This window comes from Sinohyriopsis cumingii, unplaced genomic scaffold (assembly GCF_028554795.1).
Source record: "Sinohyriopsis cumingii isolate HCF-2022 unplaced genomic scaffold, ASM2855479v2 utg000792l, whole genome shotgun sequence".
In the NCBI taxonomy this organism is placed as follows: domain Eukaryota; kingdom Metazoa; phylum Mollusca; class Bivalvia; order Unionida; family Unionidae; genus Sinohyriopsis; species Sinohyriopsis cumingii.
Genome location: NW_028315931.1, coordinates 321,343 through 340,825, shown reverse-complemented (window position 1 = coordinate 340,825; position 19,483 = coordinate 321,343). Strand labels below are relative to the sequence as shown.

At 33.9% G+C, this 19,483-nt stretch overlaps 1 protein-coding gene across 1 annotated transcript in view; it reads left to right on the top strand.

Annotated features, from left to right (window-relative positions):
- The window catches only part of LOC149773238 (transient receptor potential cation channel subfamily M member-like 2), a 63,204-nt gene extending 43,928 nt beyond the window's left edge, over positions 1 to 19,276 (top strand). The window contains exons 12-17 of the mRNA XM_089946563.1: positions 265 to 421; positions 2,536 to 2,732; positions 5,068 to 5,197; positions 8,186 to 8,369; positions 16,250 to 16,334; positions 18,574 to 19,276. Coding sequence (XP_089802689.1) covers positions 265 to 421; positions 2,536 to 2,732; positions 5,068 to 5,197; positions 8,186 to 8,369; positions 16,250 to 16,334; positions 18,574 to 18,578 — 758 coding nt within the window. The 3' untranslated portion in view covers positions 18,579 to 19,276. The remainder of the gene's footprint in view (positions 1 to 264; positions 422 to 2,535; positions 2,733 to 5,067; positions 5,198 to 8,185; positions 8,370 to 16,249; positions 16,335 to 18,573) is intronic.
- The last annotated feature ends 207 nt before the right edge of the window (positions 19,277 to 19,483 follow it).

Sequence of the window (19,483 nt, the reverse complement as noted above, 5' to 3'; positions counted from 1 at the left end):
ACCACTGTCCATAAAAAGACATTTAAAGTTCTCATAGCGCTATCAGTATGCTGAGGTCCCCAATTTTATTATCCCAAGTGTATCTTTTATTGAAATTATTATAAGCAACAACCGATGTGTACATGTCAAATAATTTCAAATTAAATATTAGTCAACAATAATTATTCAATATGTGCACTACAAATAGCAGTATTTGCGTCTTAATTTGCACAAATTCAATAGCATGAAATATGAATGACATTATATTTCATTTATCTTTGGAAGGTAATAATGATTGTACAAATATTGAGGACTTGTATAGAAATGGGACCCAGCCGCGCTGCCCAACGGAATCTGGAAAATACGTTGTGCCTGTGCTAATGGGTGTGTACATGCTGATGTGTAACATTTTGCTGCTGAACCTGTTGATCGCTATTTTCAGGTAATATTAAATCAATATATTACAAATTTACAAGCCAATGTTAAATTGCTTCCATACTTCTGAAGAAACGTACTTTATATGTGTTATATTTTACGTTGTTAGCTTTCGGGCGTTATCCATGTGCATTAAAGTATAATAACATACATTATACATAAAAAGACAGAGAATAAGTGATAATCAACTCATGGCGGGTTTGGTGGGTGACGGATTGTCAGTAATAAAATGTGTTCTTAAATATTAGGATAATTTTAAATGCATTTTTAGTCATTCATATGCAATTTGTCATTATCAAAACAAAGCATATAGAATGATGTCTCTCATTGTCTCACAGTACGATGAATTGTTCCCGACCAAATATCTGATCTGCATATAAAGCAGAACTGCATAGAATCATCTGAATACAAAGCATATTTGTAACAAAGGGAAAGTGTATCATGTTATAAAAGGCACCGTTGTACCAAGAGTATCAAATCATTCTGTACTGGATCCACAAGTGCTAAACAATCCGATTTCAACATTGTTGGTGGATTTGGGTGCTACAGCAATGATGTAAGCATAGATTGACGGTAGGAAGGACAGTCTTATAATATTTAACTTTAAAATGATTTTATAATGAATGTAGTTTTGTTACACCCACATGTGAACAATATGAGCCTAGATATGCCACTACATAACGATTTGGCCTAACAGATTGTTTCGGTTTTCATTCTATTTTAGTGGCGGGTTTATTATGTTTTCCGGACCTGGTGCTGTTCTGCTGACACATTACTAGATACCATATCTGCGTCTATGATCTTTTAGCACATTATGAAATGTCATATACGGACCTTTAATATCCTGACATAACATGCAATTCTGGATCCGGCGTACCATGTATCGTAACACAGAGGACTCTGATCTGCTAGCACATTATACATTGGCAGAGCTGCAAAACCTTATCAATACAATTTCTGGCCGCGACAGTTTATACCATTAGGTCTGGTTCTGTACATTCATAGTTGGGTACAGATCTTCTGATATATTAATGTATGTCAGATCTAGGTAATCTCCACACCTATTGAAGCCCCAATATAGAAATACTTAACCTTCGCATTTGACTCAATCACAAATAAATAACAATGAGATGGCACGTGCATGGTGGGACCACCGGGTAAAAAAACCTCACGACTTTGAAAGCCTCACTATTCTGTACGTGTGGCATGTTTTGACATAGGGACTCGTCTCTTTGACTGAAATGGATTCGCCTTGGGTTCATATGTGGGTAGCAAATTAAACTTTAGACAGCTGTCCAAAGACTTGGTGACAAATCTTTGGTAGTTTTGTCTCATTTCTTAATCAAACCAGTGAGTCATTACAAAAGGTACTGAAGTTTCATTTCCTCACCACTATATAGCTGTTTCATGTTTTTGTTTCAAATTCGAACTGAACGTACCATTTCGGTCCTAATATATGAAATCGTTAATATTCATGCATATGTCTCTCTCTTGAAGAAGGTTTTGCAATTCCCCCATTAAGGTTCTGTTCATGAGTAATCAATATTTGATTTGAAATATTTGTTGTAAGTAGACTCTATCACGATTTCAACGAAATATCAATAAAACAATCGTAGCTAATCAGAATAAAGAGGACACGTTTGTTCGTTCTCGTGAATAGAAAAAGAAGATTTATTCTTTCATTAAAACTTCGCTCAGCATACAAAGATCTAATCCAGGACCAAGCTAAGAAATTTGTCAGAAAATAGTAGTGATTATTGCATTAAATATTATTAGAAATGAAAACTTTACATACGGAATATTCCTTTTTAAACACACACACACATACACACACACACACACACATACATACATACAGGCTAGTCATGTTGTGTAGAGATGCTGTTTACATTTATAACTTTTTGTACTCAATATTGCTAGTACCACGGAAACGAGTGCATTGCATAAGTAATTTGAAAAGTAAGGTGCTGCACTTTAGAAACTTTCCAGTAGGTATCTGTACAAATGCGATGGACTAGGGAAATATGTAATATCTAGATCACGTTTGCTAGTATGTACTAAGTATCCAACGTCAGCAGTATTTACACGTACATGAGCATTGACTGATTTTGTCTATTCCAGCCACACCTTCGACAAGGTACAAGAAAACGCTGACATACACTGGCGCATCCAAAGATACCACCATATTCACGAGTATATAAATCGTCCGATTTTTGTTCCTCCCTTTAGCTTTATTGCGTATGTCTTCAAGATTGTAGTATTTTTGAACAAGCGTATGCGTAAGGAAGAAAATTGCACTTCAGGAACAAATGCTTTTTGTAAGTTTTTTCACCTTTAACTCTTTTAAAACAATAGCTATTCTCACTCACATTATAAGAGTTATGTATGTTTAACTATTATTAAGTTTATAACAAAGAGTAGAATGCTGCAAAAGTTTATTGTGATGCGGCATTCTGTGGTATTGAAATCAATAGACGTTTTATGGCGGATGTACTTTCATGGTGTCACACTATTTTCACCTAAACTACATCAGTATCGTTTATGATTTTTAAAAGGTCGTAGATTAAGTGTCTTAAAATGATGCAAAACGTACATCTCTAGTCTGCTGCAGTAATTATAATAACACGAAGATAAGTGTGTCTAGAACATGATTTGCAAGCGTTATATTTTCATTTTCTCTTGCAACAAAGAGTGCTTGTGAAATGAGTGTTTAAAAACAACAAAAATTATATTTATTCATAGCTAAAGGTAAACTAAATTAAAACAAACGCACTAAAATGTATCTATTGGTGTTCAGTGATTTGTCTTCATCGTGACTGAATATATAACTAACGTTAGAGTATTCGAAGAAAGATTTGGTGCAAAAAATACCTTACTGTGTATATTGAATTTGAGGATATATACTCTGGCATGCGACGGCACTAAAAGGACATGGTAGCAATACAAAGCTGACTGAAGCCATTTAAATACTCGACGTTTCAAACATTTTCGCGGAAATGCCTTTCGAACTATACCTCTTGCTAAACCTTGTCTCCTTGAATCTTTCAACCATTGTCAGGTGTTTATAATATTCCACGAGCTGCTGTGCTACGCAATTGAAATTGTTTTCTTTGTCGGTTCTAGTACCTCGTAAAGGCCTCAGATCTCAACAATTACCAGAGATGTTTTATCTATCTCTGCAAGAATATCCAGCTTTCTTTTGCCCATCCTTTACCCACTTAAACAAATATGTTACTATCCATTTTGTCGGTATTTGCTGGTAAAGGAACCTTTTCCAAATAATGTACTCGTTTCCTTCTTCAAGCATGTCCTGATTTTAAACTGCATGTGTCTAAGTTATCTGCATGTTTGGCACCAAGCCTTTCACCCGCCCCATCATTTGTAATACCTCATAAGCTCCTTCTTTGGTACAAAAAAGTCTGTTTTTTAATTCTCAAGCTAATCGTCATGAAAAGGATGCAAGCCATTGTACTAACGTATCACTATTAGCAGAGGTATCATTCTCTTCCTAGAAGCTGTCAAGGCGTGTAATATACCTACTTTTTCCTATCCTCCTCCACATAACTTTTCACTCCTCTTTAGCTACTGAGATAAAAAGACATGCTTTATCTAGTGTATGCCTCCTCCAGCTCCTGTAGTCCCATTCCACTTTTTGGATATGGCGGACTGATTCATAAATTATCTTTCTATTCCATTCTCTTCAATGTTGGTGTATGACATTAACATAGGTGAAATTTGTCAGTTTTAGGAAATAGTAATAAAATAGTATAATATAATATAATATAATATAATATAATATAATATAATGTAATATAATATAATATAATATAATATAATATAATATAATATAATATATAATATATATAATATAATATAATATAATATAATATACATAACATAATATAATGTTTCTCTAAGATCAAAATAGTTAAAGTCTCTGTAAAATTTCAGCACCAACAATAAGATCTCGTTAGACATTAGTTGTCCTTACCTCAAAGTTCGTTTCCTTTTGTTTTTATTTTGCGTTATACCACTCCCGTCTCGGATGCGGGATGTCGTGGGTTCGATCCCCAGCCGAGTCATACCAAAGACTTATAAAAAATGGTACTAACAGCTGCCTCGCTTGGCGCTAAGCATTATGATGTTAGTGTTAGGACTGGTCGGCCTGGAGTCAGGATAATGTGACTGGGTTGGACATCATCCTACATGTCTGCGGCATGATGTTCCACTCCTAGATATCACAATCAACTGCCACACTGCAGACATCGTAGCAATATGACTGAAAACTTGTTAAAGCTACGTTAAAAATCCAAATCACACACACACACTTTGGCGTTATATATTTTGTATTCCCAACTTCACAACTGTTGCCAGACAGACAATATAATTTTACCTTTATTTCCCAGCCAGTACTTGTGTGTGTGTGCGTGTGTGTGTGTGTGTGTGTGTCGTCCCTTTTATATATTTTGCATATAACAACGACATTATTTCCCATCTTTTAATTGTTAATCAAATATTACCAAGGTGACAGCATAGTGATACTTGGATTGCTAGCACAAACGATATCAAGGTTGTTATTACATCTGTAGACATATGCATAACATATATACACCTGGGTTAACCATTGTAATATTCTCTTTCATTAATTTGTAGTGCAACCTATCTCTGACGAAAAACGAAACGAATTACGTGAATTGGAACGTGATATTGCTTGCACGCTTATAACTAGCGAGCAAGTGGATCTAGAAAGTATTGACAATGGAGTAAAAGCAATAACACTGCGGTGAGTTTAGATATTGCTATTATATCCAAATCCAATTTAAAGATAGAAAAGCACAAATACATTTAGTACAATATCTCATAATATAAATGTCATTGTAATTAGCCTAAATACCTTTACTCTCCAGTCATGGAAATATCAAACTTTGTGAAAATCTTCATTAGTGCAAAATAATTGCGGACACCAAGTACGTTTCTTAAAGTCAACGAAAACTAAAGCATTCAGATTTGACTATGAACTAAGGAACGTTTCATCAATCATGTAAACTTGTGTTTAAATAGATGAATATTTGACCGTTAAGCCGTTGAGCTTACCTGCCACATTGTCAGAGAGTGAAGAGTTCTTACTGAAGCGCAAAGATTGTGTTTAGAGGTCCCAGTGGGAAGGATGTGTGAACGAAAGCCAAACAATATGTATTTCAGTTACGGATAAGCAAATGTGTCACATAAGTCTACATAAAATGACTGGAAATTTAAACCTGAATAAAGGTAAATAGGCAATAAAAATGACAGACGACATGTTCCGCAAAGTATGAGTTTTCAGTGGGATATAACTCGATACTTGATGTAGAACATCCACATTCTAAATAAAGTAAATTAACGTATTTTATGTTTTTTAATTTGCGTGAAAGTTATTAGTATTGTTTGTTTTTTCCTTTTCCACTAAATTAAACTTTTCGTTGATATTTATTTTATGAAAATGTAGTTAGACTCTCCGATGTGCAAGTTTCAAAATGAAATGTCATTTCATTTTATATCTAGATCATTTTCCCATTCCCCATCTAATTTAGATGTAGTTGATTAATTTTTTATAAGGAATATCATTAAAGACTAGAGTGCTCTCTAATTAGGTTCGTGAACAAGTCCACGTGATAATTACATATTTAAAGTATTTGTCGTTGTTTGGGAGATGTAATGTCAATCATTTATAAAGCTCCCTTAAAACAAAATATGGATTATCGTTTCGATTTTCAGAAGAATATATATATATATATATATATATATATATATATATATATATATATATATATATATATATATATATATATATATATATATAATGCCGGCAATGTATTCTGTTTTTATAAACATGATTTACATCATAAAAAAATATTGACGTTAATAAGTTCTCTGATCAGTGATTTCAGTAAGTTATTATAGTATTGGATCACGTTTGTATAAATATATATTTAAGTAAGATATTTGATCACTGGGCTGTATACAATTGTTTTTGTTACTGTTTGAATCAAACAGGTTCAGCAATAATATATATTCCACAGACTGTGTACCTGTACAGTCTATACATAAAATTAAAGTATGTTGCTTTTATCATTCCAATGCAGTGCACATGATACCAGTGAAAGTTTGTAACCACAAGAAACAAACTGACATGGTTTTTCGACAAGAGAAATAACATAGTAATGTAAACATAAACTAGTATTTGTTCATGAAAATGTTTTGTAGGTGCTTTTCCCTGGCAATCAAGTTTATAAGACAACCTAGATTACCTAACTAAATAACTTAAATCAATCATTGCACCCGCCAGATGCAACGATAAACTGACATACATGATATTCGTGACATAAATAACTCATTAAACAAAGATTTGAAAGTTTTAGATACAGTAATATCGTATAACAAGAAACCAAAATAATACCTACGCAATAATAACTAGAGAATCTATTCACCTAGGGAGATCAAGAAACATTTTATGGAAAAAAGACAAAGACCACTGATAAATAAGTTAAGCCTGTACTCTTCCAGCTACAGTGAAATAAGGATGAGATGATTACTTAGAGATTATCAGCACTATGTGAATTTTCAAAACTTTTTAACAAACAATCTGAACCTTTGAACTGACAATATGTGACAGTCATTGCTAATTTTTCAAAACTTGTATGTTTAATAACATATTTGTAAAACTATGTCCCTTTAGTTGCCGTTTGTGTCAATAACAATAGACCCATTAATTGTCTGCAGGATACCTACTACAAAAAACGAATGCAATAACTGGACATAACTTTTTACCTTATATTTGGTATATATGCGTTCATAATCTGCACTTTGTGTAAAACCCTACATAGTATGCATATTGAGGGGTATATCTATTTTTATTTACGTTACCCACGGTAACATAAGACATTGTTACCTTTAATAAACAAAACGAAGTAAAAGATGTGCCGTGTTGAACAGGACATAACAGCCCGGACCATGACATGTTCTTCTTCATGTGCAGGTTTCAATTACCGTGACATCGATAAAGCACAGAAGAATATGGACTTTTCTTACAATAACTATAGGGTTAACTGATTCAAAGAAAGTATATAACTGTATTACAACCACAAACATTGTACAGGACAATGCCCACCATGATACAATTAAATGACTCAACATGATCTTATGGTACTTATCAACATTATGTGAGTGATCTCAACAGATTGATAGACAAACAACCCGTGTGCTGACTAAGCGTAATTGGTTGCTAACCCTTAAAGATAGAATAGTTGATCATAATAGCAAAATATCAACTTTTAATGAATGTTGCACTACAATTTTTGATTGTGTCATTTATATAAAAATAGTGTACCCACTGCAGTTTACTTTATATCTAGTAAAAATAAACTCGGCTTCCCCTTTCTTGATGTGCTTCTCAACAAATTATACTCAAGACGTGTGGATACAAAAATTACATTAAGGTTCGTAGTATTTATATGTATGTTTTAAAGTCATTCATTTTGGAAACAAAATGTACATCTTTTCTGATCATAAATTGCAGGGTGGTTTTCAAGCCAGCGTATTTTGCATGGTAAAATCAATCCATGCATGTATGCTATGTGAAAAAATTAGAGGTGGTCATTTCTATCAGATGTTGCTCAAAAATATATTTTACCGAGATAATATTATTTAGATTAATTTTACCTTGACTATTATTATTATTATTATTATTATTATTAGTATTACTACTACTACTACTATTAAATGAAACCATCAGACTGGACCAGCTCGTGAGCAAAGTTGATGAACTGCAAGAGCAGCAGTATGCAGGAACTGCAGCTGTTGAGGATGTTCGATATCGCCCTATTCAGGCTGATAACCGGTCTGAACGAGAATCCAGCACTGTTGTTGAATATGGTTCAGTACATTTAGACAAAAGGATGGAGGATATAGAGAAAAAGGTGAGCAAAAGAATTAACGTGTCTTTTTAATTTAGAAAAACTTGAATTTATTTTCTAACCAGATAACCTAATCCTTAATATATTTGTAGAATACCTTTACCTTACAAATCCAGTTGCCGAATTGTTTTGGCAGGTTCTAAGAGACAAAATAATTAAGATATAGTTGCAAAGGTGTAAGTCACGTGAGAATGGCATTCCTTTAGATGGACATGCACATTCCATGCCTCGTACTACCGAAAACGTTAATTCCACTTCTAAGCATTTGCAATTATCATATTATAGAAGCAGCAAAGATCAATTATGCTAATACTGCTAAATTCTTAATACAAATTCGCAGCATTTTCATTAAAAGACAAATAATATTTAATCTTTACCAAATTCTCTCATGCTGAAGGCTCCGCTAAGAGTGAAGTAACAATTTGCGATATTGGTGATGGTTAAATTACAACCAAATATCGTTATATATGGCATTTGTTAATATTTATGACCTAAAGAGAGATGTTGAGTCCGGTTCTTCTGATAAAATGTTCTGTCAACCAGCTGTTAGATTTTACACTTATTATAACATCTTCAATTTTGTTAAAGCATTTTGTTTTCTCTTGGGATTCTTTTACAGAGGGGTTTTTGTATTGCAATTTTGGATAAACTACGACAGAAGCGAACACTTGTGGATATTTTATGGATTAATAAATTACCTAACGATTTCTAAAAGTTTCATACTGTTTTAAATGTAGGATGACGTTTTGGAGATGCAATGCCAACTGTTGGGACAAATATGCTTACCAAAATCAATCTCATTATGAGACCTCCTATAATTCCTACACATTCCTATATACAAGACAAAGATTGCAGTTGCTGTTGCAGCAAATATCACAATGTTTGCCGCAGAAATTACAACTTAAGTCATATTTTTTCAAGACTACGAGTTTTATGAAAACATTCGCATTGTATAACTAGAATGTCTTAAACCTTTACAAACATTATGTGCTGCCAAAATATGTACAATGGTATTAAAGAGAATGAAAGTAGATTTAAAAAACATGTAATTTTAACAGCCATAACAGCCTATTTTTGTTTGAGTTGCCATCCTCATATCAACAATCTGCAGAAATGGTCTGTACTGTGCCACTCACATTTGGGATATATACCTAACCCATGCCTACGTCATGAACGGTGAACCTAAATTGTTGTTGAATATAGTGCCAGTACAATGTTCTGTGAAGTAGATCACAAACGTTGTGTAAGAAAATTTAAATCTTTGACATCCGTGGTGAGTCATATATTTTCTCTATTTAAAGCTTTTAGCTGGGCGGCTTATAACTTCGGCTCATGAGCACCCGGCCACAATTTAGGTTTCTGTACTGCTTGATAATAGTTGGATGTGGATCTAACTGAGACAAGATGGCTGCTAAAGACTAAGTATACAAATGATACGAGTATTTAAAGGAGACAAAAATAACATGAAATAAATGTTCTATGCTTACCACAATGAATTAAATATTTTGTTGGTGGGCACGATATGCTACAGTCTCACACCAAGAATAGCTAGGATGGACGGAATAAAGTATCCACAAAGAGGACTGCTATCTACGATGTTGTTCGTTATGAGCCCAACACAAACTCCTTCAACTACAAAATTTACACCTAAGCTAAAATCTAACAACAAAGTACTAAGAGCTTTGTAGAAAAATGATTTTGTTCTCACTTGGAAATTGTATCAATTTCAGATACAAATCTTCCTATAAACCTGAGGAAGATGTTAGCAAACTCGTCCATGCCATGTTTACAAACAGCTGCATGACATCAGTGATTTCATATGGAGATAGGAAAACATCGCTTATCTGTGTGCGTCATTTATATTGCAGAAACATTAAAAATGTACTGATAAAATTAATGTCTCATCTGTATTTCGTTTTGATGAATCTAGCAACCAAAATGAAAAAGAAACAAATGCAAATTTGTGTGAGAAGATGTGAAGTCGATAGAGAATCGTCATAACCAGATAGCATGGATCAGATATCTGAAGGATTGCTACGGCAGACTAGAAAATCACACATTTCAAATTGAACCCCCTAAATTCACAAATTAGTTTGGATAGTAAAGATGATAACTGAATCTTTTGTTAAATAATGCAGCGCAGAATATAAAAGGACTGTGGTTAGTCATTTACGAAAATCGGGTCAATCGGTCTATAGAGCCATCAAGCTCCACATCGGGTGAAATATCAATATAAAATGAAATGTTTTCTCGCCGACATTATTTGCATTTTCTATTTAATGATTCTCCATGTAAGTGGGACACGTGAAAGTGGCAGCATTGTCTTTGATGTCAATACATTTTGTCATTACTTATGGTTTCGAAAAGCGCCAGGCATGTTAAAGAACCCTTCAAATATGTACTTAAATGGTATAATATCTTAAAGTAAACAAATGATTTGAAACAGAACACGAAGCCGATTAACGAAGTCGAGAATGTCATACGTAGAGCAATACAAGAAACGCTAACTTGCTTAAATTTATATGGTGTTTTGCTCAACTGCGTTAGTAGTTCATATCTTCTTGCCAGATGATTTAGCTGACAGGCCATTATTTATCTTCTAACCTTTCAGCAGTTTTGGCAAGAAATTCACCTGATAACATAGCAACTTCATATGTCTGACTGATTCACAGAGACTTATATTAGAATTAATATAATTAGACTTACAAGAAAATTTACATTAGAAAAAGCATATGCCAGATTCTAAGTCTTGATATGAAAAACTGTTTCAAACAATAAATCCATTAGTGGATGTCTGTATAGAAATATAATGTGAAAATATAAAAGGTCAACCTAAGAAGCACCTTTAATGTGGTCATATTCAACATGCTGAAAGAAAAATAAATGCACCAATTACAAGTGAACTTTCGGGATGAGATGCAGGATCAAAACATAGGTAAATATGATACCTGTTGAAAATTCCTCTTAACAGAGAATTGTGCAGTTGTTTAAAAATAATCTACATTTCTCTTGTGAATATGTTTAGATACATTATACCGACTGAAATGTATTTTCCCTTAAAAGTCTTTGACAATTGCATAAATTTCTCTGACAACATATCGGTACGAACCATGTTCTTGCTAAGTGTATGGATTGTGCTCGTTTATTCTATTAACAACGATAGCACTATAAACCAATCGAGAAATCTTCTACATTCTTAACAATTGCAGTTTATGTGCAACAAACATTTGCGAGAAGGATTTTATATCTTTGAACTTCTGTTTTATATGTCTGTACAGAAAGAAACATATGTAACATATGTTTTGTATCATCAAAGACTACCAAAATCTGTCTTTATATTAAAGTCGTATTTCGTTTACTTTCAGTTTTAAGTCCATTTTCAGACAATTTCCACTTATATTTTATCGCTTTTCACAAAGATTGTTTATGGTATCAAAATAAATTGAGATTGCTCCTTCTCTATTAGTTTTCACTTTTGCGTGATTAAAACAACATAGAAATGCATTTACTAAAAATAGCCTTAATGGGAAAGAAACCTATATAACGCTTGCATATTTAAATGATAGAACTTTAATGAAATAGCAACTGTTAGCATTATCTTCATGAGAGGTATATTATGACCATACAAAGCTTTATTAAACACACGTATACATACAGGTCAATCAGCCATGTCAGGGTGTCCACTGACAGTGGAACATATTTTGTGTGTATATATCACTTCCAGCCAATGAGGCAGATGTTGTTTAATTTAATTCATTTAAGAATCTTAGGATGACGTAGCACGAAATTTTGTTAGATTTATAGTAAATAATGTCACCAAATATTGTAAAGGTGTGTATTCTTACCTTAAGATTTTAGTTGTATTGTATGTTATATCCAACGGAGATGGGCAATTACTCAACTGGGTAAGGTGACCTCTCCTTTGATAGCCAATACTGGAAATGGGATGTCAGCTGCTCTAGTACCTCATGCAATCCAGTTCAAGTACTGTCTTTATTAATTTCAATGACACCAAGACTGCTTACAGTGAATTATCCACAGCATACTCATTTCTAGACCAAAGATGCAGAATATATCCAGATATTGGTTGCATCACTTCCAATCCCAGTCCCCTCATGAAACAGTGAAACTGCATCAGATGACAAGATCAATGTCCCTGGGTACTGACCTGTGAAGGCACCATGAATCATAAACCGGATATTAACATGACTGGTCATAGCTGTATCATATATCAGTACTGGCTTTATCTATTTACATTTCGTTAGACAATTGTTGCATATATCAGATATTGTCTGATTATCAAAGACACTGTCAACTATCAGACAATAACACTTCATAATATGAACAGCTACATACCATCGTTTATCATATACGATTACTGTTTCTCCACACCATTCGTTGTTTGAATCCCAAGAGGATTCTTTGTTACCCATACCCATAACTTTGAAGGCATACATTTATTACCCACTTCCTTTTCCAAGCGTACAGGAAAGACTCTGTCCTATGCGTATCAGTTTAGGAAAACTTCTGAATTCTGCTTTCAGTTGTTTTTGTCCTGCTGCTACATCATTCATCACCTATACAATTTCTGTATTTGCTGACATCGTAACCAAGACAACTGATCTTTATATCAAACAATCATAGTCTTGTCCAGTCCGTAACATCTTGTACTGCTTAAAAGGACAAATTCAATATCTGCAGATCAACAGGCATTTCCACTCACGATGATAAATCCATCTACCTTAAATCCAACTCTTCTTCAAAACTCACAATCACTGGAGCAATTTGCGTAATCAGACATATTACAGATTGGGAGTTTTAACTTCTCATTTGTATGGACAGGAAAGAGTAACAAGCATGGACGGAATGAGCTATCCATTTGCAACATATCTATTTGCTCTTCCTTGACCTGTCACCCTACTTGTATGTGAGCAAGATAAGCAACGCCTCAGTCCCACTGAGGAGACCCTTGCTGACAGACACTTATAAGAGATATAATCATATTCTCAACAGGACATCTCACAAGTCATACTCCAATTGTATTGCTGCCTCATTTAATCTGTCATATCGTGAGACAGGCATTTATATTCCTAACCTGCCATTACATGTGATAGTTGGAAAGAAGATTTTTTTTTATTCCCTTAACTCTGTTATGATATACGCATGTAACCTTTAATGTGTATAAACAATCCTGCTTAAATCGTATGCGAACCTATCGGCAGTTAGTTTATACAACTGACTGATATACATACATTTATGGGTTATGGTTTTCAGAGATGAACAGCCACCATTTCACAGATTACTAAGCTGGATGACAACAGTCAGGGTGATGTGTTATGTAATCTGAATACTGCTGTGGAAACATACATCAGATTTATTAGCGTAGGCAAAGTGCACTAATTGTAGGTTATGAAAGTGAACGATGTTGTTGTTCTTGTTGTAGTGGGGTTTAACGCTATTTTTCAGCAAACGGTAGGCTATGCATGGCGGCCAGTATTAATGGTGGAGGGAAAACCCGGGAAAACCCCGGAAATAACCACCGACCCACGAGAAGCTACTGGCAGGCTTTCTCACATACTCACATTGGCCGAACCCTAGACTCAAACCTACGCAGAGGTGAGATGGCAGTGATTCATAACGGAGAGCGCTTTAGACCACTCTGCTACTCGAGGCCCCAACCTATTTAAAGTAACGTAAGCCAAAAATATGTATGATGAAGAACATAGTTTATTAATCATCATTGCCTTGAATGAGAATGTTTAAGGAGTATTGTTAAAGAATATTGTCAAATTTCTGAGCAGCAGCATTGTGTCTTAAAGGTATTATTTTACTTCATGTATAAATAATTAGACATGACTATCTTGGTAGGTAGAATAATGTAAAGGTGTGATTAAGATTGTATGGTCATCTGCGAAAATGCAGCTCTTATTCAGTCTATGTCAAGTGTAAAGAAAGCATTACTCCGTAAAACTATATTTCAGAATTCCTGCAAGCACCGTATGTGAAGTAAATGACGTACGTCGATATAACAACTCCTCGCGGCATCATGGCAATACATGAATGTCGATCTATATCCCCAATGTAAATAATATATTCAAACAATCATTTTTTAAAATTTCGTTGAATAGCGAAGTCTGCTATTTTCAGCTTTGTATCGCTTTTTGCACACACACGTAACGATCTTGTGTCACCCAAAACGAAACAAAATGCCTATCCCTCATGATGGATTTGATAACTAGATTGACAAAACCAGCACTATTTTGGGTCAGGTGTAAAACCATGCCGTGAAGAAAGTTTCTCATCTACCTTCCGGGAAACCAACATTTGATACGTTGAGTTGCTGTTGTATTTTTTCAACGTACGTACAATAATACAGGTGCACATATATCATTGTATATGCTTAGGAAAATGTAACAAGATCTTTTGGGTAGTTTGAATAACAGTCACGTTTATTCTCAAAGAGTGCAAATATGAACACAAGCGCCGCTCTGGTTACCTTCAAACGCCAGCTGAACTACTGAGATTATCACAAACTATATAAAATTAAAGGCCTCGACTGCGGGAGGTCGCATGTTCGAACCCCAGGAGAATCAAACCAAATATTTATAAAACGGTACTAACAGCTGCCTCGCTAGGCCCTCAGCATTACGAGCTGAATGGTATGACCAGTCGGCCTGGTGTCTGGATCATGTGACTGGGTGGTTCATCATGATACATGTCTAGCCATCAATATAAACTGCCACACGGAAGACATCGTAGCGATATGACTAAAACAATGTTCACGGTATGTTAAAAACCCAAATCACACACACGTCAAAATTTAAACTATAATGCACTGTACAATAGATTTTATAGAAAAACAGTTTATGTGCGTGTGATTCAATAACTGCTGTGTTAACAGTTCTCGGTGAAACATGTAGATGTATAGGGATGTTGATAATATTTAAAAATGCTAAGACTGCCAACTAGTGTTTGTTCGTGGTATGTTAAATGTTTCAAAGAAAGCAGATATATCATTTAATTCATATTTGAATGTCCGTTCGTTTTTGTAGGCTTCATTGATTCTCAAGTGGATGTCGTCGAATGTGTGCAGAATTGATCACTCATTTCCTTAAGACTTCACGTCACACCTTTTATAATTCATTGATAAATACAATCCAGTCAGGTTATTTGGCAGCGATTAATATCTCTGCTGCTCAATCATTTTATTCATAAGAGAGCAAAATCGTTTTTCTCAACAAGTGTGCTATTCCCCATAGCAAGTGATTAGCAAGTAATACCCACATATATACTGAAAACCCTCAAGAATTTAAGGTATAGCTGAACCTACAAGATGTGTACCTTCATATTTACATAAGCAGGTCTTCCCAATAATTCATCGGGTTAATTTCAAGGACCTCAAATATCAATAAAGTTAATATGAGTCCCACTTGTGTCCATTAGGCTCACATACAAAGTCATGTAAAACGGCACACCTTCTAACACATGCAATTAGGTAAATATTATCAAAGAAACATATTTCAGCCCTAAATTTGGATTATCTTGTCAGCAGTTTTCAAACACACGGGGAGAAGTATATGTTGATGACAACGGAGTCATGGAAGGTTTCAAATATAATTGACTTTTATACAAGTGTTTTGGAAACTCCAGAGTTTTGCTATTGTAGTATTTATATTTCCTGGAATGTGTATGTCTATTTATATTTCAAATATATCGGACTTCCACCCAGATCACAAATCTTAAATAATTTGCAGACAAAAACAAAAAATGAAAAGAATTACTCACACACACTATTAACACACAAAAATAGAAATTTATTACAATAGCAGGGTGAACATATATTTTCCTGAATTAAATGGTAAAAAACGTCTTTTTTTGTTTAGTTACAATGGATCGTTGACACACTTAAAAAACATCAACCGGAAACTGAGCAGGCCAGTCCTGAGGAAACTGGTGAAAGAGTCGAGGGTATTTTTCTCTATTAATATTCGTTCATAGTATTGGTTGTATTATCATAATTATTTTTGTTATCAAATGTATGATAAATGCTTAAAATATTTTAAAAGCATTTAAATTAAAATTCATCGGTTAGATATCTGTAGCTTACATATTCTAATTTACATAAATAATGTTATTTTACAAACACAAATTCTTCGTGTTTTGTTATATAATGTTTCCTTGATACCTTCCAGAACTGCTGTTGTACTTCAGCCGACATCATTATGCAGTCACATTGGCAATCTGGCTTGATTTTGATGTATTTGTAAAGTCAAAATCCTCTGCTACCTTTCTATTGATTTAATTGCACAATGTTTTATATATCTCAGTGACAAACTAAATCATTATGTTTATAATCTTGGCATATGTCAATTGTGTGCACACTTTATAAATATTTGGAAAAAAATTACAATGGATGTTTTGCACTTTTAGTGTGAGGTATTGCGTTAAGAAAGTCATATTTTATATCCATGGAATAGGAGAAAGACAAATAACCATTCGTATTGATGTATAATAAATAATACCACACTCACATATAAATGTTCAGTGCAACCTTTCTAACTTTCACAAGCAGAACAAATATAATCTTGAACTAGTGAACAGTTATGTGACATATGAACTATGCCATTATTGTCAAGTTTAATTACTTGATTTTTATGAAACTGTTTTATAGTGATATGATATGTTGCTTTCATCATTACATAGTTCCATTCGTTACAAATATATGCTTAATCTATGATGTCAATAAATAACGAACGACAATATTAACAGAAACCAACACTCAAGTGAAAGCTTTCATTTTAAAAATTACTGGGCATGCTTTAACGTTCATATTCTTTAGACATTAACATTTGACTCAGCTTATCGAATTTTGTGACTTAAAACTTGCATATCGAACCAACGTTTCTCCAATTGCATGATACCGTCGCTGGCATCCATGCTGTATCAACGTATTTCCGTTTGTAGCGATGTTAGGATATAAATCAAATATCTTGTTTATGTCAATTATTTCAGTAGTTTCTGCCGTAGCTGACCCCTCTCGGGCATTCTTTGTTTGCAAAACAGGGGAAGTAACCAAAATATGTTCTGTCGTGCTTGCTTATTAGTAGTTGTCTTTCCCAAACATGTTTCCTTTAATTGAATTGACATCAATTAAAATATGGTAATAACTGATGCACTATTACTTCACATTATACACAACTAAATGCTTGCAGCATATGCATGTAACATACATTGCTATATTGCTAAAATTTAGCTTATATTAGGTTATTACAAAGATTAAATGTGAAGTATGTAGATTTTGTTTAAAATCCCCTGTCGTAGTTCTTCGTGGACTAAAAGTGATATACTGCAAATGCAACATTTTGAAATACTGTACATGTAGTCCACTTTAGTACAGCTCTTCAGTCTAGTGTATTATTTCTAGTCATACATATAAACTGTTTCTCATTGTTGTGATTAAAGCTCCAACACGTATTTGATCACATGCATTAAATGATGTCGCATGTCTCTATTATTGACATGCTGCAACTATGTTATCGTCAATAATTTCCATTTAGTCATTTATCACAGCCTTTAAATCCTTAGCTTTATCTGCTAGATCAGATATCTCCAGTTACATTTGTAGTGATTAAACTATTTAGAAAACAAATTGCAGATATTGATTAATTCGTTATTCTTACTTCACGCATAGTTAAAGCTTGAGGTAATTTAGAACAATGAAACTTTTCTCACATCGCCAAGGCTGATACAGTGAAAAGTGCTGATGATTTTGTGAAGTGGTCAAATTGTCGGAACAAAGGTCACAAGATTCCAAATGGTATGGACCCCATTTTGTATAATGTGTTTATGCTTTGTTGCCACTGCTAACACAGACAATTTCTAATGTTGTGCTAAAAGGCATGATCGCATAGCATGGAGTAGATACTTATGTGTGAGTGATCAGTTAAAGGAAAATGCTTTGTAAATGACTGTTCCCAGGACTTCTGTACCATAGCTACCGATTTTCTTACTGAATTTATTTATGAGTATTTTTTTTCTTATTTTCCGATACAAGTAATAACTTTGAAATATTTTCATTGGACTCTGTGCACTATTGTTTAATAACTGTTGGTGACGGTTAAATAAATGTGATAATAATATCTACACATTTTAAGTGAATATTATACAGATATGTTAAATTAATGTACAGCGTAACATCTATTTCCAGGCTAGTGCTCCAGTCTCCTGAGAGCATGTTTAACTACTTGACCCAGTACTCCATATTGCTTATACAAGTTACATTCTGACGTAGCCTGCTAAAGAGAAGTTGGATGGCGCCTTCTAAAGATACTAAATCCAAAATTCCATGGTTTTCCCAATCAAGAGCATTATAGAAAGACGGTCGGTTTCTTATGCAACATTGACTAGAATGAAAGCTGATTATTACTTTACAAGGAATCCGTAAATCAAGCATTGCTAGTGATAACCTATACATTGACTAAACGAGACCGACAATACCATTCAAGTGTAGATTATTTAGGACATATAAGATTACCATATTGTTTTCATTTTTCCACACCCATATGCATTGGAGTGGTAAAATAGTCATTTTCCATCTGTGTTCATAATGCACCATCTACCAAAGGCACTTAAAACATTGTTTGTCCACAAGCAAGGTGCATAAGGTTCCTTTTATAATTTCCCAATCTTCGAGTGACCCTGAATTCAAAGCGTACCATAAGTGGTTTATACATTAAGAGCACTTAACCATAGGAAAATTGTTTGTATTGGTCTTTAGTTTAACTGGGGTCCCCTTGATGGCGAGGGAACACATACTGTCATAGGAAAATAAAATACAGTATTGGAATTTTAATAACGGAGTGCATGTTTTCACCATTGCTGTTTATGAAATAAAATAAAGTTTAAAGTTATGTTAGAACATTATTTTATTAACCGGTAGATGAGGTTTGCGGTTTTCCATTTATTTATTTGCATTCAATTTCAATTATTGGATCTTATTTATCACTAACAAGTATGATTAAAAGCAATTATATTTAAATGTTTCGATTATGCATGGAATCTTAAAGTTATGTCTTTGTGAAGAAATTTTGTTTGGCATTGATAACTGCAAGGTATTT